Below are 27025 nucleotides of genomic sequence, written 5' to 3'. Positions count from 1 at the left end.
TATTCTTGTCACCTATAAGTACTTACTTGTTCTATTTTATAGCACATTCTGTCCTTACTGTCACTAATCTTTCTGGCAAGCGAGTTCACAAATATATATATATATATATATAGATATATATGTACGTATATTTTAAATCCCCATCTCATTTCCATTCCGCCTTTAAAAATTTATCATTGCCGATTGGGAGAGGCCATGGCTGATGGTGAAATCTACAAGTTCAAGAAACTGAACGTCTTTCGTTGGTTGACAATGGAAACAGATAGGATTGTTAATTTGACCTCTTATGGTGCGACAGGGTAACACTCGGTAAGATTTGCCAGGAATTAAAGGCACATTCCATCAATCCACACGACTTCCATCAGAGGCCAGCGAAATATGTCAGTGCTTCGAATATGCAGCGATTACTGCATTCCCTCATTGACCGTGTTCCAATATACCGGTAAAAGTTTCTTCATCAGTAATCAGGCAGTAATCACACGTCATGAGAAGTCTGGAAATTGAGGAATGTTTGGAAGAACCCAATCCCTCTTCGGCAGCAAGCAAACCATGTAGTGCTGGCAATGAGCAGTTGCATTGTCTTGGATAAAAATCACGCCTCATTGCAGCAATTTATGGATGCCTCCTGCAGTACCTCCACATAATATGCTCCTTCATTCACAGTCTGATCCTGGGGCACCAGATGGTTTGAGCACAAGGCCACAGCGGGAGAACATGATGTGCATCACTTTCAGTGCTCCTGGGACGTGATGTGCAATTTCCTTTCTTTGTGGCTGTGGTGAACACCATTCAGTGTGTTTGTCTCCAACTATAGATTAAGTGGATGTTTCCTTGTTTTGTACACTTTTAGGATGCATTTGAACACATCGCCTGTGCATCACCAATGATGTGAATGAGTCGTGAATATCAATACGAGTATGACCAACTGATCGCCATTGAGCACATGGGGAACCCATTTCACACAAGTCTTTCTCCTTTCCATTTTTTACTTGTTTTAGATCAGTCGCTTTGGGTCTGGGGGAGATTGTGGTTTGATTTTTATGTATTTCTGTTTATTTTCTTGACCCACCCTTGATATTTATATATTTTCTTTTTATCTGGAGGGTACGTCTTGTTACGGATTCGGCCCTTCCGTGGTTGTGGCTGTCATCCACTTGTAACATTGCTGGTTATGTATTATTATTCTTATCGGGGTTGGAAGGAAACGGCAATTATTGTTGTTTAAAGGAAATGGTTATTGTGATTAAAAGGTTAAAAGCGCTCATGGTAAAAATGCAACAGGAAATCGGATCGTGCACCGGAAGACGTGAAGCAAGGAAGAAGAGAGCGTGAGGCAGAGGTGAAAGGACGCATTTTGTAAAAGCTCCGTACCTAGCGTGGTCGAGCGTACATGGCGAGTGAACTTTGAGTCGTTGAAAGGAATCTCGTGCGATTGGTGTTATCGCTGGAGTTGTGGAAAAGCCTGCGAAGCCAGGTACAGGTGTGAGATTCCGGAGAATCTTCGCCTAGAGGCTGCGGCTCGAGGAAGAGCCGTCCGCCATTTCGGGGACCTCGCGCGTCGTTCGCGGAACCTTGTTTAGCCGCGTCTGCTGGTCCCGCCCTCCGGTGGTTTGCCGAGGATGTGGGTGCGCGACAGCGGCCTTTGAAGAATACGGTGCGGTTGCACGGTGTATATGTCACGTTTGGATCGCGTCTTTGGGATTCCTCTTTCCACCGCCAATTGGTGTTGGCTGGGACCACGTGACGGTCCCCGCCTTGCCTACACCTCCTTACCCGCCTCATCACCTCTTCGCCGGGAGCACCATTGTGCTCTAGAGACATTGAGAAGGGCTCTGTTTCAGTCCCTGGGGGTGCCGTGAGTTTGAGCTAGGTTACCATCTTAAGATCTTGATTGTATGGTTGATTGCCACCATTGTTGTATGGTTCTTCTTGTGTGCTTTTAATATATTATTTGTTCGTTGGCAACGATTGGTGTGGTTTCCTTATTGATTTGATTGTTTCATTTGATGGTTTCATTAGTGATTGATTTTGACACTGAATAACTATTCTTTCTGCCGTGACTCCTCTCGGGGTTCGGTGGTATACCGAGACCAGAAGGTCGGGGAGGAACACGTAACACCCACCCTTGATATTTATATATTTTCTTTTTATCTGGAGGGTACGTCTTAAGTAAAGGGGTAGCATATACTTTGCTAGAATCGCATACTTATGTTGGACGGATGCATGATGACGTGAAGGGGGCGTGGATTCCTGTGTGCGTTTGATGCTATGTTGGCTATGTTAAAATTGGCCCCAGAGTGAGAATCACAGCATCGCTTATATAAATGAATATATACACTTGTTAGGATCGGGAAGATGGTAGATTTTGTCAAGGTTTCACTCCAGATTTCGAGGCTATTCTGGTTACAGTTTCCAATCCTCATATCTGAATTCAGATTTGGATGATGTACTTCAATTACAATCGATCGTGTTTTCAAGGCAAAACGCGTTTGAGTAGGCCGAGCAAAATGGCGGCTTAAGAAACCAACAAGAGGTAGTGGGATGACCAAGATAGCGGGCCACCATATTGGTACACCACTACATTGGGTTTCCGGATTTGTATAAAGTTAATTTCGGAATCATGATTTTATAATATAAATGTTATCTTTGAAGCCGCGCACCCAATAGATGTGAGATTTTACAAATATTATCACAGCACTGTTGCATATAGTTTGAAAATGATGTTGTAGGTCACGTGGTTTGGCGGCCATGTTAGATGGCAGGGCAAACCAAGTATAAGATCAATTTCTGGCGTCGCCTGTTTATCAAAATTAGTTCTTTATTAGCACTTGAACTGTCCACTTTACTGGCCGAGTCGCACAAAATACTTTTAAAATGGTGCTCGTTATTTCCTTGCTTGACACAGCATGGACAAACATCATCGGTTGGCATCCATGGTGAGGAGGAAATATATCTTCCATTGCCACACTATGTGGAGATTAAAGCGATGTCATAATTATGGCACTGTGCCCTGGAAAGTGATGTCACTTCCCCTAAGCTCATCACTGTGTTTGCCTGACATCAAGTGCGGGATTGTCTCATGTATTTGTCTGTATGTGTGTTTGCTTTGTTTTGCAGCTCCTCCCCAAACCTTAGCTAATGGTAATAAATAAATTAATAAATAACACTTTCAGGGGAAATGCTTGCTTCCTGTCCTATCCGAGGTATAGGTAATACTTTTGTTCCACCTTTTATTTTTATTTTATTTTTTTTGGGGAATTTTTTTTTTTTGGAACATTGGAATGGTATAAGCCTTCTGAACATGTTCCCTATCAGTCACCGTGCTTGGTAAGCCTTCACATGCAGCATCAACGGCATCGTTCATGTCCAGCCTGAATGGCGTTCTGCTACCTGAGTCTGGTTTGGTGTAAAGAGGATTTTTTTAACAAAAGCCACAATCATTAGCTGATGAATCTCCTCTTGTGGAGGTTTTCCAAGCAGAACATGAAATTTTGCAATTGTACTTTCGTCCATATGTGAAGGACTCTCTTGCAATGCTCCTCGGTCCATTTCTCAGCTATAACTGGCAGTAGCACTTGTGCGTTACTGACCTTGTGCGAGGAAGTTGATATTGCTATTTGCCACGATGGCATTTGAAAAGCTACGGGCAGATTGACGTGGCGTGGTCATCCATGAAACCTTTGAAATGGCTCGCACAGAAGCTGAACGTGTGGAGATTGCAGGGATATAAATTTGAGCTGCCTTAACCACATCTCTCTGTCTTTGGTGCTCTGCCCGGAGGCAAGTTCAGTGCTGCCAAAGCGGTCCCTGGGAAAGTTTGCCTTTCCCTTTCCAGGCAGTAACTGAGCAGGAATTTCTAATTTGGCCAATGTGCTGGTGATAATCTGCCTCCTCATCACTAAAGACTTCAGCATCCACCAGGATCTTTAGCTTCCATCAGATGATGCTCGCAGACAGATCTCCAGCTTTACGTACATACTATGAGGGACGATGCACTTTATGATTCAATTCCCAGCCTACAAAAGCACAGATCCAACCAATTATCATCTGGCAGAGAGTCAAACCCAAGCGAGACTGTTCAAAGGTATGCGTGCTACCTTTGCACCAACCTGTTCTAAGACTGAGTACACAACAACAACAACAACATGCATTTTAAGGCCATTTTCCTTGCTAGAGCGGGGGTTAGCCTTGTTCTAAGACTGAGTAAAGCCAGAAAATTAATGCAATACTTTGCAGCTTTTTATTTGTGAAGTAATGGCAGGATTTATTTGGGTCGGGGTGTGGGAGGGGGGGGGGGGAGAAGGGGGAGGGGGAAGGGGAGCAACAGTAGGAAGTGGGTGTGGGTAGTTTTGAGGAAATTATAGCTGGACTTGAGCAATGGGGAGGGAATAGGTAGGAACATCGAATGGGGACAGTAGCGAACAAATGGGAGGTTTAACAGAGAAGTGAGCTGAAACAACATTTGTGGAAAAAGTTATTTCTTTATCTTTGGTAAAATTTATTGGACGAATCATCAAGTTTCCTTTCAAAAAGGAATGCTAGTGCCTGGAGTATGTTGTAATTGGAGTGTTTTGAGAGTTGATTGTGTTTTGGATTTGAGTTTATTGTTGTATTTTAACTGGTTAAGATCATCTGTATTTGTTAATTAACTTACGGGGGTTGAGGGGTAGGGTTGGAATGTCGTCATATGCCATTCAATAGAATAAGCCGGAGCAATGGCCTAGAGGTATGCACACTCTCCCTCCAAGCTGTATAGCCTGGGTTAAATCCTCGGCCCAGCTATAAACTGTCATCTCGGTGTTTCACAAGCAGGGTGATTGATCAATGTGCGTGCCGGCCCTCAGATGGACGTTAAATGGGCCAAGAGCTGGTGGAGCTGGTGGCAAGGAATGGGATGCCTTTAGCTGGTTCATTCTTTCAAAACACGAAAGCCACAAGATTACCTCTTGGAGTGGACAGCATAGAACGAAATTGGATTTGGTGGTAGTAAGGAAGCGACAGTTGTGGAGGGTTGTGGACTGCAAGGCAGTTGTGGGAGAATGATATGGATGAACAAAAGGAGAGAGGTTAAGAGCAGGGGTCTGAAGGTAATTAGGTGGGGGAAGTGTTGGGGCAACATCATCGTAGGGTACAAGGAAAGGATGAGGGCCAGGTAGGAGCAGCTTAGCGAAGAAGCGGAAAGTTTAGAGGAGGAATGGAAGAAGTACAGAGATGTGTTTAGGTGAAATTGCGTAAGTTTTGTTTGGAAGGATGTCGGGAAAGGGTGCATTATCAAGTAATAGAAGCCAGGTATGGTGGACAGAGGAAGTAACAAAGCCAGTTAGTGAAAAGAAGACGATAGAGAAGATCAAGGATAGAAGGAGGCAACTGGATGCAGGGTTGCTGCACCTGTATGGGCAGAAGATGAAAGCTGTTAAATAAATGTATGTATGAGAAAGGGTTAAATGCCCAGAGGATTGGAGGACTGGGAAGTACAGGGGCATTATACACTCATTAGTCATGTCATGAAGGTGGTGGAGAGGATTCTGGATGGGAGGATAAGGAGTGTGGAGATGGAGATCAGAGAAGAGCAGCAGAGGTTTAGAAAGGGAATGACAGATAGGATGTTCATGCTGGGAGAGCTGGTGGAGAAGAGGTTGGAGGTACAAGGTGAAATTGTATTGGGATTTGTGGATCTAGAGAAGACCTACGATTCTGTCCCAAGAGAGATTGTGATGGTGGCACTGGGAAGGATGGGAGTGCTGGAAGCAGAAGTTAGGTTGGTGGAGGGTGAGGGTTAGGCAACTCGCACCACCCGTCGCCAACTCGATGAAAGGTTGTTCTATGGTAGGAGACCTAGGAGGAACCCACTGCTGAGAGAGAGACATGAGAAAGCCTGACTGGAGTTTGCCAAAACACACCTGAACAAGCCAAAATCCTTCTGGGAGAATGTCCTGTGGACAGATGAGGCCAAATTGGAGCTTTTTGGGAAAGCACATAATCTCTATGTTTACAGAAAACAAATTGAAGCCTTCAAAGAAAAGAACACCTTCCCTACAGTCAAACATGGAGGAGGTTCAGTGATGTTTTGGGGTTTCTGTGCTGCCTCTGCCACCGTGTGCCTTGAATGTGCGCATGGCATCATGAAATTTGGAGATTACCAAGGCATTTTGGAGTGCAATGTTCAACCCAGTGTCAGAAAGCTGGGTCTCCGTCGAAGGTCATAGGTCTTGCAGCAGGACAATGACCCCAAACACACTTCAAAAAGCACCCAGGAATGGTTCAAGACAAAACACTGGACTGTTCTGAAGTGGCCATCAGCGAATCCAGATCTAAATCCCATTGAACACCTGTGGGGAGATCTGAAAACAGCAGGTGGGAGAAGGCACCCTTCAAATCTGGGAGAACTGGAGCAGTTTGCACAACAAGAGTGGGTCAAACTGTCAGTAGAGAGGTTTAGGAAGCTCATTCATGGCTATAGGAAGCGCTTGACTGCAGTTGTTTTGTCCAAAGGCCGCGCTACCAAATATTAAGTCTCGGGTGTCAATAATTTTTTCAATGCCATTTCTTTTTATTTTCTGATTTAAAAAGATATATCAAGTTCTGAATCAAAACAAAGGTTGTGTAATATTAACAGTGAAATCAAGAATTATGGAGACCAAATACTTTTGTAAATTTCAACTTTTTTTTTTAGAGAAAATTGTGAGTTATTTGAAAAAAGTGCCTGGGTGCCAATATTTTTGGCCACGACTGTACATGCCTCTATGTTGTCATTTCTTCTTTTAAAAAAAACTCTATTTGCATTCTATTACACGTCATTTATTGATACTTTATTCTTTAAAATATAGAGATCTTTCTTAGTGGGTGAGGTGGAGAGGTGCTTGTTTATGATCTTTATGGTTTTATTGTCCTTGTGGACATTTTGAAGTCTTTTCCTGCACAATTTGACACTGGATTTTTCAGAAGGGGGGGGGGGGGGGGGAGTAGGGAGGAGACAGAGAGGAAGGGAGGGACTAGAGGGCAGAAAAATAATTCTAGAGGGCATAATTTTAAAAATGAAACATGGTTTGTACCTTTTCTTGGTGATATCCAGACATTGCGTATTGCCTCTTGGATTGTCTGTTTGTCGTCTTAACATCATATCTTTCTACAGTCGCCTCTGTCCATTCATCACAATTGCGCTAGTCCAAAAATAGTGGATACAAATGTTTTTTTGCTATTAATTTCTTTCCTCACTCACTTTCTCCATTCTCATTTTATTTTATTTTTTGGGGGGAGGGTTGGCAGTGTTCCAACTTTGATAAATCTTCAACCCATTCTTATTGTACCGACCAGATTGTCATGGTGGTGATCTGCTGACATTTGGTATCATCGTACTTTTTATACAAGATCTATGCTTGTGGACGAGCAGGTTCACAGCTGTTTAATATAAACTGAACATCAAAATTAACTTATCACTTTCATTTTTTGAAATGTTCAGCTTTACAAACACATTTCTTCAATTGTAATGGCTGATTATGTGACGGGAACTTCACTTCATTCACCTGGTTGATCAACAATGGCATGCTTGAGTTGTTCTGTATAGGGATCTTCCCTTTAAATAATGACCCTCATAATTAAATCCTTCAGTTCTCGTGGTTAGACATTCATTTACTGCTGTCTATAGTCACTCTAGAGTCTAGAGGCTTCTGACAGGGAAAACAACAAGAAAATTCAGATGCATTGCCTGACATCTGAACAACGTTAAATAGCAATTGGAATGCTTGAGGCTGGTGTAAGCCAGCGAACAATTGCCCAACGTCTTGGTTGCTCACAGCCTGCAATTTCCAACCTGGCCAGGCGTTACGGTGAAACTGGAACTGTGAATGATGGTCCACGAAGAGGAAGACCACCGGTAACCACCCCAAACCAAGACCGCTGGATTGTGCTGCAGCATCTCCGTGATTGTTTCCGCCTTGTGACGCAAACAGCTGCAGTGACAAAAGGTTGCCACAACAACCGAATCAGTGTCTCTACTGTGCGGAGGCACTTGAGAAGTCTGGGCCTGGTGGCAAGACGTCCTTGCAGAGAGAGGTCCAGTGTTGAACGCAGTGCATCGGCGGAACAGACTAAGATGGTGTCTGCAGCATCGCCGCTGGACACAGCAACAGTGGAGTGCAGTCTTGTTCAGCGATGAGTCCAGATTTTGCCTCCATGCTGCTGATGGGCATCAACGGGTATGGTGCAGAGGTGGGGAAAGGTATGCATCATGCTGTATTCGCCAGATCAATCGTTGGGAAGGACCCAGTGTGATGGTATGGGCCGGCATTTCCACCCGTTTCAGGACACCTCTGGTTGTCATCGAAGACAATCTCACTAGTCAGCTTTATGTCAATGAAGTTTTGAGACCTCATCTGCAGCCATTTCTCCAGGCTCATCCTGACATCGCAGTTTTCCACCAGGACAATGCTCGACCCCATGCTGTTTGCTGACCACCAACTTCCTCCATGGACAGTGGGTTTAAGTGGGGCTTGGATGCCTTATTCCCCTGACCTCAATCCCATTGAGTATTTATGGGATGAGCTTGGTCGACGTCTTGCATCGAGGAGATCAACGGCTATCAATCGGCAAATGCTCATTCAAGGCTTGCAGGAGGAGTGGGACCGACTTCCCCAGGACCGCATCAGATGCCTGGTACAGAGCATGCGTCGGAGGTGTACAGCCTGCATCACAGCTCAGAGATGACACACACGATATTGAGGACTGCTGTCATTCTGTCCTTGACTGTTAGGATTGTTGTGTCCATTCCTGTCATTTTGTTTTGACTGTATTCAGGTGCGTGCCTTTGTGTTGCAGTGCTGTGACTTTTGTTGCACCATTCCTTGTGATGTTCATGCTTTTTGTTTTTTGTGATTAAGGCAACCTCTTGTTTATTGACATGTGTTTAGTAAAGATAGTTGAACTTTACCTCTGTGTTCAAATATTTTTCATTTTTGTGTGAAGGACTTCAATGAGTGTCCTAAAGATTTGATAAGTTTTTTGTTTTTTTTGATGTTGAGTATATTTTGTCATTTGACTTGGATCGACAGATATAATCCAAATCGTCCTAATCATCATCAGCAGTTTTCCGTCCACTACTGGATGAAGGCCGTGACGTAATGGCACCAGATCCCTTGGTCTCTTACCAGTTAACTTCTCGTTATCTGTCTCTTTCATTCTCCATCTTTTGTGTTGCTTCCTACATGACGTCTCTTTTGCCATCTATTGTCTCAAGGTTGTTACTACGCTTGTCCATCTGCTGTACACTATTCTGCTAATGTGACCAGGTCACTGCCATTTCCTTCTTTTGACTGTCTCGAATATGTCCTGCACTCGTTTAGCCCATCTATTTGTCGTACTATATTTGTATGTAGTATTTAGTGTTATTACCCTCCCTAGAGGAGAGGGTATTGCATTTGAGTCCGTTTGGTTGTTTGTCTGCACAGAATAAATGATTTCTCTGCAACCGTTGGTCTGATTGACAGGAAATTTTCACCATAGGTGAAACTCCACCTGTAGAATTTTTAAATGATAATTATGATGTCATATGTCACGTGGTATGGACGCCCTCTTGGAAAAACCTAAAACCTTTGCACCTCTATTTCTCCGAAATCACTGCATAGAAAAAAACGAGACATGGCTCATTGTAAAAAAAGCTCTCCATGGGGAATAAAATATGTTAATGATGATGTCATAGGTGCCTCCATTATGACGTCATAATTCGACAAGTACAAAACTTCATCCAATCAATATGAAATTTATTGAGCGTCATCTGGAGATAAATTGGTGGAGAAAAAATAATCATGACGTCATCGGTCACATGGTTCTGCCGCCATCTTGGAAAAACTGAAAAAATTGTACCTCTATCTCCAAAAGCGCTGCATAGAAAATATTGAGACATGGCTCATTTTAAAGAACTCTCCATGTGGAATAACATGTTAATGATGATGTCATAGGTGCCTCTATTATGACATCATAATTTGACGAGTACAAAACTTTATCTGATCAAGATGAAATTTCTTGGGCATAATCTTGGAATAAATTAGTGGAGAATTTTTTTTTAATGGTGACGTCATCTGTCACGTTGTTCGGCCGCCATATTTGTTTTAACACAAAAGCCTTTAAAACCACTGAAAATACATCCTGGCGAGGGTTTGCAATCTCTGATTGCTCTTTCTTGTTATATATGTGTTTATGCTCCCTTACGTTTTTTTTATTTGATTTATATTTTTCCTCAAAATCTTTGTTTTGTAAATATAAAGGAAAAGAACCATTGATCGCTCATTTTTAATTTCTTTGTTACGAAGAACTTGCATCCATGGTGAAAGTTTTTATTTTATTATTCCTCCACCACCCCTCCCCCCATCACATATGTTCCAAAATGTTTTCTGTTTTGCAGTGGCTGGGTTCCGTGTGCCTTTCTCTGCCACTCATAGCCCGTTTGCCTCTACCTTTGGGGTTCTGGCAGGGGGGGTGCTGAATGGAGAGTTGCCCAGCCCTGGTGCTTACACAGGCCTCCACGCCATAGCACCGCAGATGAGCGCAATGGCAGCAGCTGCGGCTGCATACACTCGTTCATCCATGGTGAGCTCACTTTACCTAACTCTGTTATTTTATTTTGTGTAGTTAACAAAATTTTAAGTCTCATTCTCTTTGATGGCCAAGCCTGAAAGGGTGATGCTAGTGTAATATGTGTGCATGTCTGTTCATGCGTTTAAACTTAAAAATAACGCCCGCAGGCGGCCTGCTTTAATATAGAGCCCCTGGGGTGTGAAAGTGCTCGCCGAGACAAATCCCTGGTGAGGCTCTGCATTGTTCAATGCTCTGTTTTGTTTAAATAGGATTCCTCAGAATACCCCCAATTTTCTGTCGCAATTGTTTTCCAATTTGTCGCGGTAAGACACAGTTCCAGGCTTACCCATCGATGCTCAACTTTTTGAACCCTTGTGTTTTCTGAAGGTTGGCTTTGATCCACATTCTCACATGCGGGTTCCCGGTGCTTCAGTCTCGATGCATTCGAGTATGCCAGGAGCGAAACCGTAAGCTCTCTCCTCAATACACTGTCTCGTTTGCAATAAACCTACATTTACCTAAGTAAGCATCATACAAGACCAGCATTTCGTTCTCACATTATGTCCGTAATTCCGAGAATAAAATTTATTTGGTTCTTTTATTCCAACTTTTTTGGTTCATCAACAAAACATTTCTCATTGAATAACTCATTGCTTGTTGCATTTCCTATATGGCTAAGCTGTTTTTCCTCACCTTGACTCCTTTGTCCGCCTTTTCTCTCACCTGTGGTTTTGCCTTCCTAGTCTGTCCTATTCTCTTTCCTCCATTTTTTTCAAGCTAGTAGTTCATCGACATCTCACATCACTCATACCTACCCATGAGTTTTATATTAATGTAAACCCCTATCCCTCTATATCTACCTGTAGTTTCATCTACTAATTTGAATGTTGGTGCAAACCATGACATTGCCGTACTGAAAGGCAGCAATGTAGTGTATTGAACTTTCATTAACCTGTCATTAACTTTTAATTCAGGGTATGACGTTCACCTAAGATGTTTGACTTCCTTCTATCTTTGTGCTTTTTTTTCAGGTGAGAATATATAGCTGGGGTGGATTTTAGGTTGTTGACTTATGTGATTCCTGTCATCACGCTCTGTTTTATCTCAAATTTGGGTTGTCAAATTTCACAATTCGGCAGTGACACAAATGTGTCTCATTCACCATAACTGGTCACATCGTATTTAATTTCTGGAAATATACCCTGGTAACAAAATTGATAAAGCAAGGAAATTACCTAAGCAATGAAAACATTAGACTTGCCTTCCCAGACAGTGCCATACTGAAAGGCAAAGGCATAAGCTTTTTCACTGCTCGTTTATCAGTGGATTAAAAAGACAGCAAAGAAACAGATGGAAAAGGTGTGAATATTGTTATGAATTTTGTGGTAGAGTGAGGTATAGATCAGGTAGATCTGTGTAGGTATCATGTTCCGACTGTCGTGAAGAAGAAGAACCATCTCGATGACATAAGCAGGGACCTGTCTAGCCCGGATGTCGGATTAAGTGTATCTTTGTGATCATGCAAGGATGATCCTTGTGATCATGCAAGGATGATCCTTGTGCTAACTAGAGTAGGGATTATGCTAATTCCCCTGTTTGTGAGACCTGTGATCTATCCATTGTCCCTTATGGCACTATACCATAGACACTAGGTAGGCCCATTACCACACACACTAATTAAATCTCCCCCCCCCCCCCCCCCCCCCACAATAAAACTCACCAGAAGCCAGTTCGGGGCACTGCCGATGGAGCCGCAGCCAGCTATATCACCAGCTGGCACAGCAACACTCATCACACAGGCAGACCGGGAGCCACGCCCAGAAGGCCTCGTGATTGGTCAAGGCAGGGGCAAGAAGCTGGCCACTGATTGGTGTAAGGAAGACACGAGACAGGACAAAGGCCGCCGATTGGCAGAATAGGTGGTGTTTGGCAGGGGAGGGGCAAGAAGCTTCCCTTGGATTGGTGGAAGGAAGGGAGCAAGAAGCGACATACTGATTAGCCACTGACCGATGGCATGAGAGAGAAGTGATGTGGCCATTGGTGTGGAGGACAGGTGACATCACGAGACGGCCAATAAAATAACTCGCTTGCCGGCATTTTGGCCTCTTCTTGCGTTGGATCGCTCTTGCGCTTGGACCTCCTTCTTGCGTTGGACCCCTTCTTGTTCTGGATCGCTTCTCGTTTTGGACTACCTTCTTGCGTTGGACCCCCTCTAGTTTGGACTGCCTTCTCATGTTGGATTTCCCTTGCGTTATTGACCCTGGACCCTTGCTTGTTGGGCTACGACGGGTGGTGGAGCGCTGACGATTCTCCTCCCCTGTGTTCACGTACGAGCGTACAAGCGAGGCTTGCCGCTGCAGTGTACGCTGGCCTAGCAGCGCGCGAACAGGGCGCGTCGATGCCTGGTTCGCGCCAACAACCAGGCGGCCTTCCTCCCGCCAACACCGGTGCTGCGTCCGGACTGCGTGCACCAGCCTGACGATCCCTGACACATCATCCGATTGAGATAATCCCATGCACACACGCACGGCCCCTTTATTTTTCTATATTCTCTCTTGTTTGTTTTAGACGTCTGATGTGGGAGCACTCCATTTCAGAATCATAGTTATTAAACCGGCGCGTTTCATTGTTCTCATGTTCCGTTAATGAAACCTATTATTTTTGTACATTCTAATTCTGCCTTCGGTTGAGTTACTTTCCTACAGGATTGAAGGCTGCTGCACGGGACCGGCAGGTAAAAGATTCCTGCTTCTTCTTCTTCTTTCTTCCTCCCGCGCATATGTAGTGAAATCCGCTATTGAATAACGCCTCAAAGTAACGCTCAATTGGTCATTCGTGGTGTGCTTTGTTTTAATAGAGCCGTCCACGAGACAATATGTTGTGGTTAATGTGCAGCCTGCGTCTGCTGGTTGCATAATTTTTTTCCTGGGGCGAGGCTGTGCAGCTGATGCAATTCCCCCCTATTATCAGTCCCTGGTGTTGGGCTAGCGGCTAGGGTGCCGGCTTAGGATCCTAGGATCCTGGGTTCGAATCCCGGTCAATCGCTGAATTAACGCCAGGGGGGTTGACTCAGCCTGTCATCCTTCCGAGGTCGGCAAATTGAGTACCAGTTCACTGGTAATTCCCTGCTTGTCGTTAAAGGCGGCAAAAAGGGTTGGCGTCAGGAAGGGCATCCGGCCGTAAAACATTGCTTCAAAAAAGGGGACCGAAAAACAACAACAACCACAGTTCCCGAAAAAGGCCAACCCCCGCTTGCGGGGAAAAATGGCCTCTAAAGGTGGTTTTTTTTTTTTTTAAATCAATAAGCTGGTACTCATTTTGCCGACCTCAAAAGAATAACAGGCTGAGCCAACCCACCTGGCATTAATTCAATGGCATGGCGGGCTCAAAATCAGGACCCGAAGATCTCAGGCCAGCCACCTTACCTGCTAAGCCAACACCAGGCTTGGGGATAAGGTTAATTACATGGGCTACCAACTAAAACCGAAAAGTTTTCAACATCGAAGATGAACCAGACAGAAAAGTTTATATATATATATATATATATATATATATATATATATATATATGTATATGTATATATATATTGCCAAATACGAGTGAGACGAGGTAAGAGCCTCCATCATCAACTCCTGCTGGTAAAACCTGTGGCCACAGGCAGTGAAGATCTTTACAGGCTTTTCTGACAATACGGAGGAGAGAAATGAAATTGCCGGTTGACACGGCAGGTGGGAGGAGAAGGCTTTGACAACATTGTGCTTGAGGAGTTGGAGGATCTTGTCGCATTGGAGTTGGAGGATCAGTTGGAGCATACCCATTCCCATGAATGAGCTGCGATGGAGAATGTATCATCATCCATCATAGTCAAGTTCCTGGGTGAGGTGCTGCAGGACATGCGGGCAATTGACCGACAGGGTGAACGAAGCCAACCCAATCATGGTGCATTACCTCAAGCTTAAGAGGGTGTTGGATGTCGTGATGCTCCCATACAAGGAGCTACATCGATACCTGCAGCAATTTGCCAGGCAGCTCTCAATCAAACATTTTTTTTTTTTGCCTTAGTCCCTCCACCTCAACAGCTTCAGCACCCTCTCCTGTCTGTCCTGTCTGTCCTGCCTCTCCTCCAGTGCACACTCATCAGCGACTCACTTCCACCAACTTCAGTGCCATCACCTGCCTCCCCTCAGTGCACTACTCATCAGCACACTCACCTGCTTCCGTATAAAGTGCCTTCTCCTACATCACTTTCGGTGCACGATTCATCATCACCCTCATCCGTGTCGCCTTCAGTGTTCACTGGATTTTAATTCTTCATCATCATCATCATCATCATCATCATCATCATCATCATCATTTGAAAAGTTGCGTGTGTTTGTATAAATAAAAATAAAAATTAGAAACGGTACCTGTTGTTGTTTTTTTAGTTTTTTTATTTTATTTTATGGTATGATTGGTTAAGCACTTTTCATACGGTACACTATAATTTCATTCCTTCAATAAAAATCGGAATCGGTACCTGGTGTTGCATATATAATACATTGTGGTTATATAGCTCGGATAGATTCCAATTGCACTGGCCCATAAAATGACAGCAGAGGCCTGAAGCCGACAGATTGAAGCCTGAGGCCTATACTTACTGCGACCTTCACAGGGCCCGTGACGCCTATCGGCACCAACTTTTCGATGTTTGATGATCCCTTTAACAGTCGTTTTTGTCGTTTTACACTGAAGGGAAAAACTATATAGAGGGCATGGTGATTGTGAATGACAGCTTCAAAGAAGTCTTTGGCTTCACAAAGCACCAACATGGTGTCTGTATGATTTTTACGGTTACAATTGTGGGTGGAGTCAGGCCAGCTGTCCAACCAATGGGTGGAAAGGAGCATTACACATGGACAGACACATTACACATGGTTACACATGGTTACACGTTACACATGGTCAAAATAGAATAATATTATATAGATTTGAACGAATGTGTTCACCACTTTTCACCCTCCCCATGACGTGTTTATATTGTTTCTGTGCATGCTGTTCTCTTGGTGTCCCATGTGCAGAGCCTACTCATTCCACGTGAGCGCGGATGGGCAAATGCAGCCAGTGCCATTTCCACCGGATGCACTACTTGCCCCAGGCATCCCACGGCATGCACGGCAGCTCGGCTCGCTTCCACATGGGGATGTAGTGTGTGCTGTAACAGTGAGCCATCCTCCACGCCACGTCTACACCGGTGGGAAGGGTTGCGTCAAGATCTGGGACATGGGGCAGTCGAGTGGCAAGCTGCCAATCTCGCAGCTTGATTGCCTCGTAAGATTTAATGTCGTGATGCAATGGTGCTGAAAAATAATTATCACCATTTTGGTTAATTTCCATAAATACTTCATACATCCTTGCCTTTTCTTTTATGCTTTATTTTGACATTATTTTACCTCAACTTAAACTGTTTTTCCACTTCAGAATCGTGACAACTACATCCGCTCATGTAAGCTACTCCCAGATGGGCGAACGCTGATTGTAGGCGGTGAGGCAAGTACAATCTCTATATGGGACCTCGTGGCTCCCACTCCACGTATAAAAGCTGAACTTACCTCGTCAGCCCCGGCGTGTTATGCACTCGCCATCAGCCCTGACTCAAAAGTCTGCTTTTCGTGCTGCAGTGATGGTAACATCGCCGTATGGGATCTACACAACCAGACACTCGTACGGTGAGTGTACTCAAATGCTATGCTAGTAGTATTGCCAACATCTTCGACCTGTGACATTAACACTTTTTACATTTCCAATTTATGGAAACATTTTTATGGAAACATTTTTACATTCCAATTTACATTTCTTTTTACATCCAATTTAAACAGTCAGTTTCAGGGCCACACAGATGGTGCTAGCTGCATTGATATTTCACACGATGGTGCCAAGCTATGGACAGGTGGATTGGACAACACCGTTCGTTCGTGGGACTTGCGAGAGGGTCGTCAGTTGCAGCAGCACGACTTCAGCTCACAGGTGTTATCAAAATTGCTGTTCCCTCCTAACCATGTGTACAAAAGAGAACCTAGTTTGATTTAAGTGCCCCTTGCCTATGTATTTGGTTTTTTACATGAAGACCCTGGTAGAGTCTGAAAGCTGTGTTTGTCATCTCAAATGTTATATCGGAGGTTAATGGGAATGTAAACATGGAAGAAAACTTTACACTTAAGAAAACTGATTAATATCTTGTGCATCAAACTTTTTTGATGGTAGTTTCAAACTTTTGGCCTTTTCTTTGGACCAAACTTTTGGCCTTTTCAAATGTATAAAATAATTTTGGAAGACTTTTTTCTTGCCCGACGATGATACTTGCAGAAAACGTGCTCCATTGCCTTGTCCCTCAATTTATGTAAAATGTTTTGCTACTTCTGGTTGATTTTTGTTTTCTGGGTTTCTATTTATTAACGAAAGTGGTTGTCCTTGTTTTGTTATTTAGCATGTGATTAACCTCTAAGCCTTAACACCCTTTTTTTAAATGTACATTAATTGCTGTAGGTCGTCATTGTAACTTTAAAGATTTTTTTTGCAAAGCATGACAAAAATATCCCATTTTATTTAGCACTTGTCATTTGTTTTTTCTTTGCTTTTTATGCCTCCGCCGACGAATTTTCCAAATGCATCATGTTTTCGGGTTGTCCGTCCGGCTGTCCGTCCGGCTGTCTGGCCGTCTCTGTGTCCGTCTGTGACAGGTTTTTGTTACCACGATTACTTAAGAGGCTGAAGGGATCTCATTCAAACTTGGTGCATGTATGTACAGACTTGGCATTTAATATGGAATATTTTTTTTGTGGGGGTGAACTTACTTTTCAAGATGTCTTGGAACCAAATGTTCATTGCAATTATGTTGAAATTATTCTAGATTTTGTTAATGTGACCTTTAAAAGAAACAAAAACCACATTTGACATTTCGAAACAAATAAATTGATCCTTGAAGGTGATGTAAACTGATATCGAACTCAATTCATGGACAGTACTGTGTTAAACTTCTGTACGTTTTCCAGAAGTATATCTTTATTTTGCACATTAGCCAAATTTTTTTTTAACAAAAACAAAAGTTAAATTACGACTGGGATTACGGACAGTAAAATTACAGTTCAGTACTTCGTGTAACCCCCACGAGCATTCAGGAGAGCACGTACACGTTGAGGCATGCTGTTCACGAGATTTGCCAAGGTTTGGACAGGAATCGCTTGCCATGCAGTGACAATAGCCTGCTGCAATTCATGCACAGAGGTCGGCTGCTGGTCCAAGTGGTCGATTTGACGCGTTAATTCTGCCCACAAGTTCTCTATCGGATTCATGTCCGGGGACATGGCAGGCCACTCCATATGCTCTACACCACGGTCAGCAAGAAAGTGTTGGATCATGCGTGCACGATGGGGCCGTGCATTGTCATCTTGGAAGACAAAGTTTCCTCGAAAGGCTGCACGAGCAAATGGAAGCAATGTTTCTTCCAGAATGGCCCTGTACTTGAACTGGTTCAGGTTTCCATTCAGAACAACCAGGTCAGTTTTGCCCCCTGCATGAAAAGCAGCCCAAACGGTCACCCCACCACCTCCAGCTTGGACTCTTGGCACTTTACAATCTTTGTTGTAGGCTTCATGCACTTGTCTGCGTACTCGGACGTGGCCATCTTGACGATAGACCAGAAATCTAGACTCGTCACTAAAGATCACGTGATTCCAGTGTCCTGGCTGCCATTGACGGTGCTCTCTGGCCCACTGCAATCGGTGCTGGCGGTGTTGTCTGGTCAGGCGTGGCTTTCTCAGGGGACGCCTGGCATGATAGCCTGCTTGAAGCAGTCGTTGGTTGACTAGCCTTCTGGATACAGACACATTTGTCGGTTGCTGCCACTCAGCCCTAAGCCGATTATCTGACTTGGTACGGCCATTGCGGACTAACCGGTGCAGCTGGTGATCATCCATCCTTGTGGTTCTGCGGGGACGTCCTGGCCTCGGTATTGGAGAAGGGACACCCCTCTGAGCATTTCGTTTCAGGATCTTTGACACCTGACCTTGAGTGATGCCATACTGCCGAGCAATAGCACGCTGTTTCATGCCGTAATTTCGTAAAGCCACCACTCCATGACAAACAGCATTGCCGAGTTGACGGACCATCTCCAGAGGAAGCGCCAATAACTTTTGGAGACGTGCAGCAGTTGTTTTCCACTAATACAGAACGCAACAACCCTTGTATACCCGACTGTGAAGCCAATCATCAAATGCACCTGTCCTTACATTTTGCCACGCCACCTGTGATATAATTCTGTTGTTGACTTCTTGCTGCGACAGACAATCAGTGACATGGTTCTTTTAACAAATAAATCACCAAAGTGTAAAAGAAACTCACTAGATTGATATACTGAGTTAAGAAAGTAAACCCATGTCAAGAAAAATATATATATTCCATATTAAATGCCAAGTCTGTATAACGATGCAAAGATTAACTGATTAGATTTTGGGGTCAATAGGTCAGATGTCATGTCAGGTAAAAAGCTGATACTTGAAAACAGCTGAAGGGGTTTAAATCAAACTTAGTGCAAGAAAATATAATGTAATAATGTGGGCGGAGGCATATCGGTCGACATCACGATGTCGAAGAGTGCCTTTCTGTTCTTGCATGTATCAAAATTAATTTCGGCCTATTTGTTTTACGGTTAGTCTTGTGTACGTTTGTATGAACACCAGATATTCTCCCTGGGATACTGCCCCACTGGTGAATGGTTAGCTGTTGGCATGGAGAGCAGCAATGTGGAGGTGCTGCACTGCACCAAGCCGGACAAGTACCAACTGCACCTCCACGACAGCTGTGTCCTTTCACTCAAGTTTGCCCATTGTGGTGAGGATATTTTTTTCCCGAAATGAGTCCAGAATCTTTTGTGGATTTCAAGTTCTCGGTTCTCTGCAAAGGAGGCAATGGAATGGCATTTCTTTGTGCGCATTTTGCATTGTGTTATTCATGATTGTTTTCTCATCAATGTTTGATTGGAGCAGGCAAATGGTTCATAAGCACTGGAAAAGACAACCTCCTTAATGCTTGGAGGACACCCTATGGTGCAAGCATTTTTCAGGTGAGGAAAATTGCTGTAATTGCTGGAGATTTTGGTATGATCTAATCTGAGGTCCTCTTGTCAGTCGTTCCTTTGCTGCTTTATGACGATGAAACCAGCGATTTAATATTATCTGCTTGGGAGGCATTTAGCACTTTCTACATATGACGTGTGTGTGTGTGTGTGTGTGTGTGTGTGTGTGTGTGTGTGTGTGTGTGTGTGTGTGTGTGTGTGTGTGTGTGTGTGTGTGTGTGTGTGTGTGTGTGTGTGTGTGTCTACTATATAAGAGCCGTTGGTCTGTCTGTGTGTCTGTCGCCATTTTTCTCAGAGATGGCTGAACAGATCTTCGTCAAACTTTCAGAGGTTCATCAGTGAGTGCCTGGGAGTGTTTTTGGCCAAAAAAAATTCGTTTTTGGGGGTTTTAAAAAATTGCTCTATAATGCCTTCCTTTTTGTTTAATGACAGTTATATGAATGATCGTTTTAAGGCCATTTTTCCCCGCTAGAGCGGGGGTTAGCCTTGTGTGCCCCATGACAATCATGGTTCCCTGTTTGAGGCAATGTTTTTATGGCCGGATGCCCTTCCTGACGCCAACCCTTGGTCACGCTCTTACGATGCGCAGGGATACGGTGTACCTATTCTAAATCCGGGTACACACCGTGATCATTCATCCCAGCAAGCTGGTACTCAATTTGCCGACCTCGGAAGGATGATAGGCTGAGTCAACCCCCCTGGCGTTAATTCAGCGATCGACCAGGATTCAAACCCAGGATCCTAGGATCCCAAGCCGGCACCCTAACCGCTAAGCCAACACCAGGCTGATTAATGACAGTTATATGCAAGTACATATTCGCATAAATAAATACAAAACAATCACCAGACATTTGAACACAAATAATCAAACAACTCCGGAAGCGGTCGAAGTTGGTGGTATGGCTTCTCCTTCCTGTACGTCATCATACTTAACTCAGAAACGTGATGAATGGCACATTCACCAGCATATATTCAACGAAAAGGTAAAATGATGGTTTGACATTTGTGATGGATTCTGATTTGGATGCAATTGCTTTTCCATTATGTTTGCCCTCATTGCAAATATGTTAATGTTTCTTTTTCGCTTGAGGAACACCCGGGTACTACAGCTATAAACACTTATAGACTTTACTTGGGGTACAAATGCAAATACAACTTTGTCTGGGGGGTAACATAGGTTATGTGGCCGTGGCTTCATCCGGGGGTGTGAGGGACCGGGCGAGGGGCGTAAATTCTCGATGTAAATGTGTACCGTGTAGCGCCACCTGGTGATGATGGCAGACGGTATTACAATTCATTTTTCTACCTGTGCAACACTGAGGTTATGAAGCACTCTTTGCATGGGAAAGTTTTCCTCCTTCCCTTCCCCCCTCCCCAAAAACGGAGGGGCCTGTCAAAGCCACCCCCCCACCCCCCGCACCAAAAAAAGATGTATATGTAGTATATCTTTACCCTCCATCTCCCCTCACCTCCCCCTCTCCACTCCCTTCCTCACCACTCCCTCTCCTGGTTCTCCTCCCCCCCCAACCCCCCGCAACGACGGGTACTCCTGCTCGAATTTGTATATCTATATATATATATATATATAAACATGTGGATATGAGTGTCTCCTTTTTTAGTGGAATACTAAGGAACTCAAAAATACATTATAAAACCCTTATTCTGTCTCACAATCAAGTAATCACCTACCCTGTGCAGCTGTTATTCACATTTGTTGTATGTTTCGCCATTTCTCAGAGAAGATTTCATTGCCCGCACAACCACCTGCTTTGTTTAGTCACCATTTTTATGTACACAAGTTGGGCCCTCATCTTGGGATGCAAAGACAGATTTAACACATCACAAGATGGTCGTTCACAAGTTATAATAGCAAGCCAGGTTCATTGAAAGACTTCCAATCTGAACCAATAACAAGTGAGTGAATGAAAATTGATTTGCACTGATGGCTTACTACATGCTCCCTTCCTCACTTGCATGCACAACATGCCCATATTTATATATATATATATATATATATATACTAGCAGAGGTACCCGGCTTTGCACGGGAGTGGGAGGAGGAGGGGGAGGGGGAAGAGGAGGGGAGGGGGAACGGGGGGGAGGGGGGGAGGGGGAAAGCGGGGGAGGAGGAGGGGAGGGGAATGGGGGGGAGGGGGAAAGGGGGGGAGGGGGGGAGGGGAAGGGGGGAGGGAAGGGTGCGGGGGTGCCCAGGGGAAGAAGGGCCCCTCCCCTCCCCCCTCCCCCCCCCTTTCCCCTCCCCCCCTCCCCCTTCCCCCTCCCCCCTCCCCCCTTCCCCTCCCCCTCCCCCCCCTCCCATCCCCTTCCCCCTCGTTCCCCTCCCCTTCTCTTCCCCCTCCCCTCCTCCTCCCCCTTCACACCAGGGGGGTTGACTCAGCCTGTCATCCCACCGAGGTCGGAAGTCGGAACTCATTGTCGTCAAATAAATGTAGCCTGTATGTTTCACTCTTTGTCACATGCCGTTGGTCCCATGTCAATCGGATGAAGTTGAAAAATTAACGTTACGAAGGTTCTCTGGGACGTACTGATTCCGAATAATGAAGTTGAAAAATTAACGTTCCGAAATACGCTAATTACGCTAACAGAAGCGCTGGAGGGAGCACTGCGCTCCTCCCTTAGATTCCCTCCCTCTTCTGCTAGCGCTAATTACGCGTAACACACTAATTTTAAAACCCGAAGTTTTTTTAATTTTAAGGTGTGCTGTAGTCAGAAGCGCTAGAAGCGCTGCGCTCCCTCCCTTCGAATCCCTCTCTCTTCTGCTAGTGCTAATAATACGCTAATTTTAAAACCCGAAATTTTTTAAATGTTTATGTCTCCGTGACATTCCTGGGACCATCCCGAGTCGAACAGTACTTTCCGCTCGCAAATCCGTCCACGGGTTCTCGAGATCTTAGAGATCATAGATACATAGATCAGGACCAACTCTACTTTATATATATAGAAGGTGTGCTGTAGTCAGAAGCGCTAGAAGCGCTGCGCTCCCTCCCTTCGAATCCCTCTCTCTTCTGCTAGTGCTAATAATACGCTAATTTTAAAACCCGAAATTTTTAAAATGTTTATGTCTCCGTGACATTCCTGGGACCATCCCGAGTCGAACAGTACTTTCCGCTCGCAAATCCGTCCACGGGTTCTCGAGATCTTAGAGATCATAGATAGAGGCCAACTCTACTTTATATATATAGATATATATATATATATATATATATATAGATATATATAGATATATATATATATATAGATATATATATATATGTGTATATACAGACTTGGCATTTAATATGGAATTTTTTTTTTGTGGGGGTGAACTTACTTTTCAAGATGTCTTAGAACCAAAAGTTCATTGGAATTATGTTGAAATTATTCTAGATTTTGTTAATGTGACCTTTAAAAGAAACAAAAACCACATTTGACATTTCGAAACAAATAAATTGATCCTTGAAAGTGATGTAAACTGATATCGAACTCAATTCATGGACAGTACTGTGTTAAACTTCTGTACGTTTTCCAGAAGTATCTCTTTATTTTGCACATTAGCCAAATTTTTTTTTAACAAAAACAAAAGTTAAATTACGACTGGGATTACGGACAGTAAAATTACAGTTCAGTACTTCGTGTAACCCCCACGAGCATTCAGGAGAGCACGTACACGTTGAGGCATGCTGTTCACGAGATTTGCCAAGGTTTGGACAGGAATCGCTTGCCATGCAGTGACAATAGCCTGCTGCAATTCATGCACAGAGGTCGGCTGCTGGTCCAAGTGGTCGATTTGACGCGTTAATTCTGCCCACAAGTTCTCTATCGGATTCATATCCGGGGACATGGCAGGCCACTCCATATGCTCTACACCACGGTCAGCAAGAAAGTGTTGGATCATGCGAGCACGATGAGGCCGTGCATTGTCATCTTGGAAGACAAAGTTTCCTCGAAAGGCTGCACGAGCAAATGGAAGCAATGTTTCTTCCAGAATGGCCCTGTACTTGAACTGGTTCAGGTTTCCATTCAGAACAACCAGGTCAGTTTTGCCCCCTGCATGAAAAGCAGCCCAAACGGTCACCCTACCACCTCCAGCTTGGACTCTTGGCACTATACAATCTTTGTTGTAGGCTTCATGCACTTGTCTGCGCACTCGGACGCGGCCATCTTGACGATAGACCAGAAATCTAGACTCGTCACCGAAGGTCACGTGATTCCAGTGTCCTGGCTGCCATTGACGGTGCTCTCTGGCCCACTGCAATCGGCGCTGGCGGTGTCTGGTCAGGCATGGCTTTCTCAGGGGACGCCTGGTACGATAGCCTGCTTGAACCAGTCGTTGGTTGACTAGCCTTCTGGATACAGGCACATTTGTCAGTTGCTGCAACTCAGCCCTAAGCCGATTAGCTGACTTGGTACCGCCATTGCGGACTAACCGGTGCAGCTGGCGATCATCCCTCCTTGTGGTTCTGCGGGGACGTCCTGGCCTCGGTATTGGAGTAGGGACACCCCTCTGAGCATTTCGTTTCAGGATCTTTGACACCTGACCTTGAGTGATGCCATACTGCCGAGCAATAGCACGCTGTTTCATGCCGTAATTTCGTAAAGCCACCACTCCATGACAAACAGCATTGTCGAGTTGACGGACCATCTCCAGAGGAAGCAGCAATAACTTTTGGAGACGTGCAGCAGTTGTTTTCCCCTAATACAGAACGCAACAACCCTTGTATACCCGACTGTGAAGCCAATCATCACATGCACCTGTCCGTACATTTTGCCACGCCACCTGTGATATAATCCTGTTGTTGACATCTTGCTGCGACAGACAATCAGTGACATGGTTCTTTTAACAAATAAATCACCAAAGTGTAAAAGAAACTCACCAGATTGATATACTGAGTTAAGAAAATAAACGCAAGTCAAGAAAAAAAAAAATTCCATATTAAATGCCAAGTCTGTATATATTATATATAAATATATATATATATATATAAATGAATATGAATATGTATATGTATATGTTGCAGACATGCATAGTGTTTATGAAAATGGGACTCTTTTTTTTCTTGTGTACCATTGCTCTACAATAATTGCTGATGTAGATTCTTCTGATCTTGTGCAGTCCAAAGAGAGTTCTTCAGTGCTGAGCTGTGACATCTCTGAGGATGACAAATACATTGTGACAGGATCTGGAGACAAAAAGGCAACCTTGTACGAAGTCATCTACTGAAGTCAACGTGTTGGAAGATGAATAGATCCTGATTTGAGTGATTACTCCAGTGAACAAGCAAGTTGAGGATTGAGAGTTCCAGTAATATATGATGCTCCCAGACATCATTAGTACAAAAAGCAAGTTACTTTTATTATTGGTATAATTTTCCTTTTGCAGGAATTGTACATTAAAGTGCATGTGATCATGATGCATTTATGGGATTTGCTTTTAGCAAACTTGACTTGTCTGTAGAAAGTTGTGCTCTGACAAGAGAGTTGTTAACATATTTTATATGAGGCAGGATCTACAAGAAAGACTGTGATGAGGCTATTTTAGTAGGGTGTGGGGAGTCGTGTAGAGGTGTGCAGTTGGTTGTACAAATCCAGAAGAATACCTTCAAGTGCAATCAATTGAAAAAGCTTTGTAAAAACAGCTGGACCGATATCCTCTTTATTATACATGCTGCACCAGCTGGATTATCGGACCAGGTCCATGATCAGATGGTTGATGTTGCTCCATATTCCCTGCACTGCGGACATGAGGGTGCTCACATCCTCTGGCTGTGAACATTTCTTGAGCTGTGAATGTACTCATAGTGAATCTGGAGTGGTGCCAAAGCAGCACTCAACAAGGACAATAATTTGTAATTTTCCAGTGCACAATGGCCTACTCTGTTTAAAAAAAAAAAAAAAAAAAAAAAATTCTGATAATGTAGGATCTTTAACATCCACAAGTGAATGCGAGCAAATGGGACAACCAAATTCCTTCCAGGGCTTCAAGAGAGCTGTTCACCACCATTTTAGATCACTCCCCATCCAAAACAAGAATATTTTCTACCTCAGTTAATCCTTCCCAAGCTTCCAGTTTTTCCTGCCTGATAATTTGTGGTTGTAAGTTATTCATCTTGTCCATGCCCTGAGACTTCCCATACCCCTTATTGTTTGAAATATTCCTTATTTCTCCATGGATCCTTCTATTTTGTCCGTCATCCATGCTATTGGTGTGTTTCCGCCTCTTTCTGTCTGTTTGTTTCTGTCTGTGTATCTGTTTCTTTTGTTCCGTTACGTCTGGATCTGGTCAATGTTCTTGCTCCACCATGAGCCTCAACATTGTATACAATTTTTTTTTAACATCCCCTTTAAACTTTGGCATGCTAATCAATGCAATGCCCTGCCTTGAAAGCACCATGATGAGAGTTTGTATTTGGGTTGAGAATCAAACCCAGACGAGAGGTCAAAGGCAAGTGCACTATCTCCAAGTTTTTTTGTGGAAGAGCAAGGTTAAATTGACAGTGGGGTGGTGGGGCAAAAATTGGGCACAACTGACCAATGAATAAACAAACAGGAAAGTAACAAGAGGATGAGAGAGAGAGAGAGAGACAGAGAAAAAAAAAGAGAGACAAAGAGAGAAAATGAGTAGGGAAAACCAGAATCGGCAAGTAGGAGGGTTGAGTAAGGAAGGGGTCTGTGTCTGTCTATCTCTCTTTATCTTTCTCTCTCTCTGTCTGATGTGCTATACTCTTCACAGAGCATCTGATGCGTACCGCCGAAGGAGGTTCCAGAGCAGGAGTTATACTGGGTGGTTTGCCATTCCCTTCCCAGCAAGGAAGGGTTAATGAGGGTAATAAAGACAAGGTGTCAGGATGGGGGTACACTGGCCATTTGAAGTCATACAGGGCATTGTTTGACAGAACAGTCTCTGAAAGGTAGTTTCATGGATCGGAGAAACCAGGAATAAGAGTTGAGGTATTCAGTCAGCCAGGGTTTTGGAAGGTTAACCAAGAGGTAGTTACTGGAATAACACGTGCATCCTGCAGTTACTGGAGAGTTTCAGAGGACAGAGAACAGAGGGAGAGGGAGAGGGAGCAATGGAGAATAGATGGTAGAAAACAGAGACCACTGGCATGCCTGCTATGCTCAAGCAGCAGACCTTGTGCTTCGGCTTTATCAGAGGAGATTCATATAATTTTGAGAGCTTTGGATTCTGCAGAATCCAGGAGAGAAGACGTGATGCTGAAGTGCCATCCCATAGTGTATAGCAGTACTCCATTGAGCTATAGACCAAGGTCTTGTAGACTGAGTTGCTCCTATTATCAAAGGAAAGATATGGATGGACGGAGAATGCCCAAATCTGCGGGTGACTTTGAAG

General features: G+C 44.0%; 1 protein-coding gene across 4 annotated transcripts in view; it reads left to right on the top strand.

Moving 5' to 3' along the window:
• The window catches only part of LOC137431342 (transducin-like enhancer protein 4), a 71902-nt gene extending 46292 nt beyond the window's left edge, over positions 1 to 25610 (top strand). For 2 of the 4 annotated variants that reach the window (XM_068122570.2, XM_068122569.2), the window contains exons 13-20: positions 10397 to 10581; positions 10957 to 11036; positions 15627 to 15876; positions 16027 to 16274; positions 16425 to 16572; positions 19284 to 19434; positions 19590 to 19666; positions 24788 to 25610. In XM_068122570.2, the coding sequence (XP_067978671.2) occupies positions 10397 to 10581; positions 10957 to 11036; positions 15627 to 15876; positions 16027 to 16274; positions 16425 to 16572; positions 19284 to 19434; positions 19590 to 19666; positions 24788 to 24895 (1247 nt within the window). In that variant the 3' untranslated portion in view covers positions 24896 to 25610. The remainder of the gene's footprint in view (positions 1 to 10396; positions 10582 to 10956; positions 11037 to 15626; positions 15877 to 16026; positions 16275 to 16424; positions 16573 to 19283; positions 19435 to 19589; positions 19667 to 24787) is intronic. The other 2 variants (XM_068122571.2, XM_078781877.1) reach the window with 1 other exon arrangement.
• The last annotated feature ends 1415 nt before the right edge of the window (positions 25611 to 27025 follow it).

The sequence above is a fragment of the Myxine glutinosa genome, chromosome 7, assembly GCF_964187855.1.
Source record: "Myxine glutinosa chromosome 7, kmMyxGlut1.1, whole genome shotgun sequence".
Taxonomy (NCBI): domain Eukaryota; kingdom Metazoa; phylum Chordata; class Myxini; order Myxiniformes; family Myxinidae; genus Myxine; species Myxine glutinosa.
Note: the sequence above shows the minus strand (reverse complement) of the source record. Positions and strands in the feature narration are given on the sequence as shown.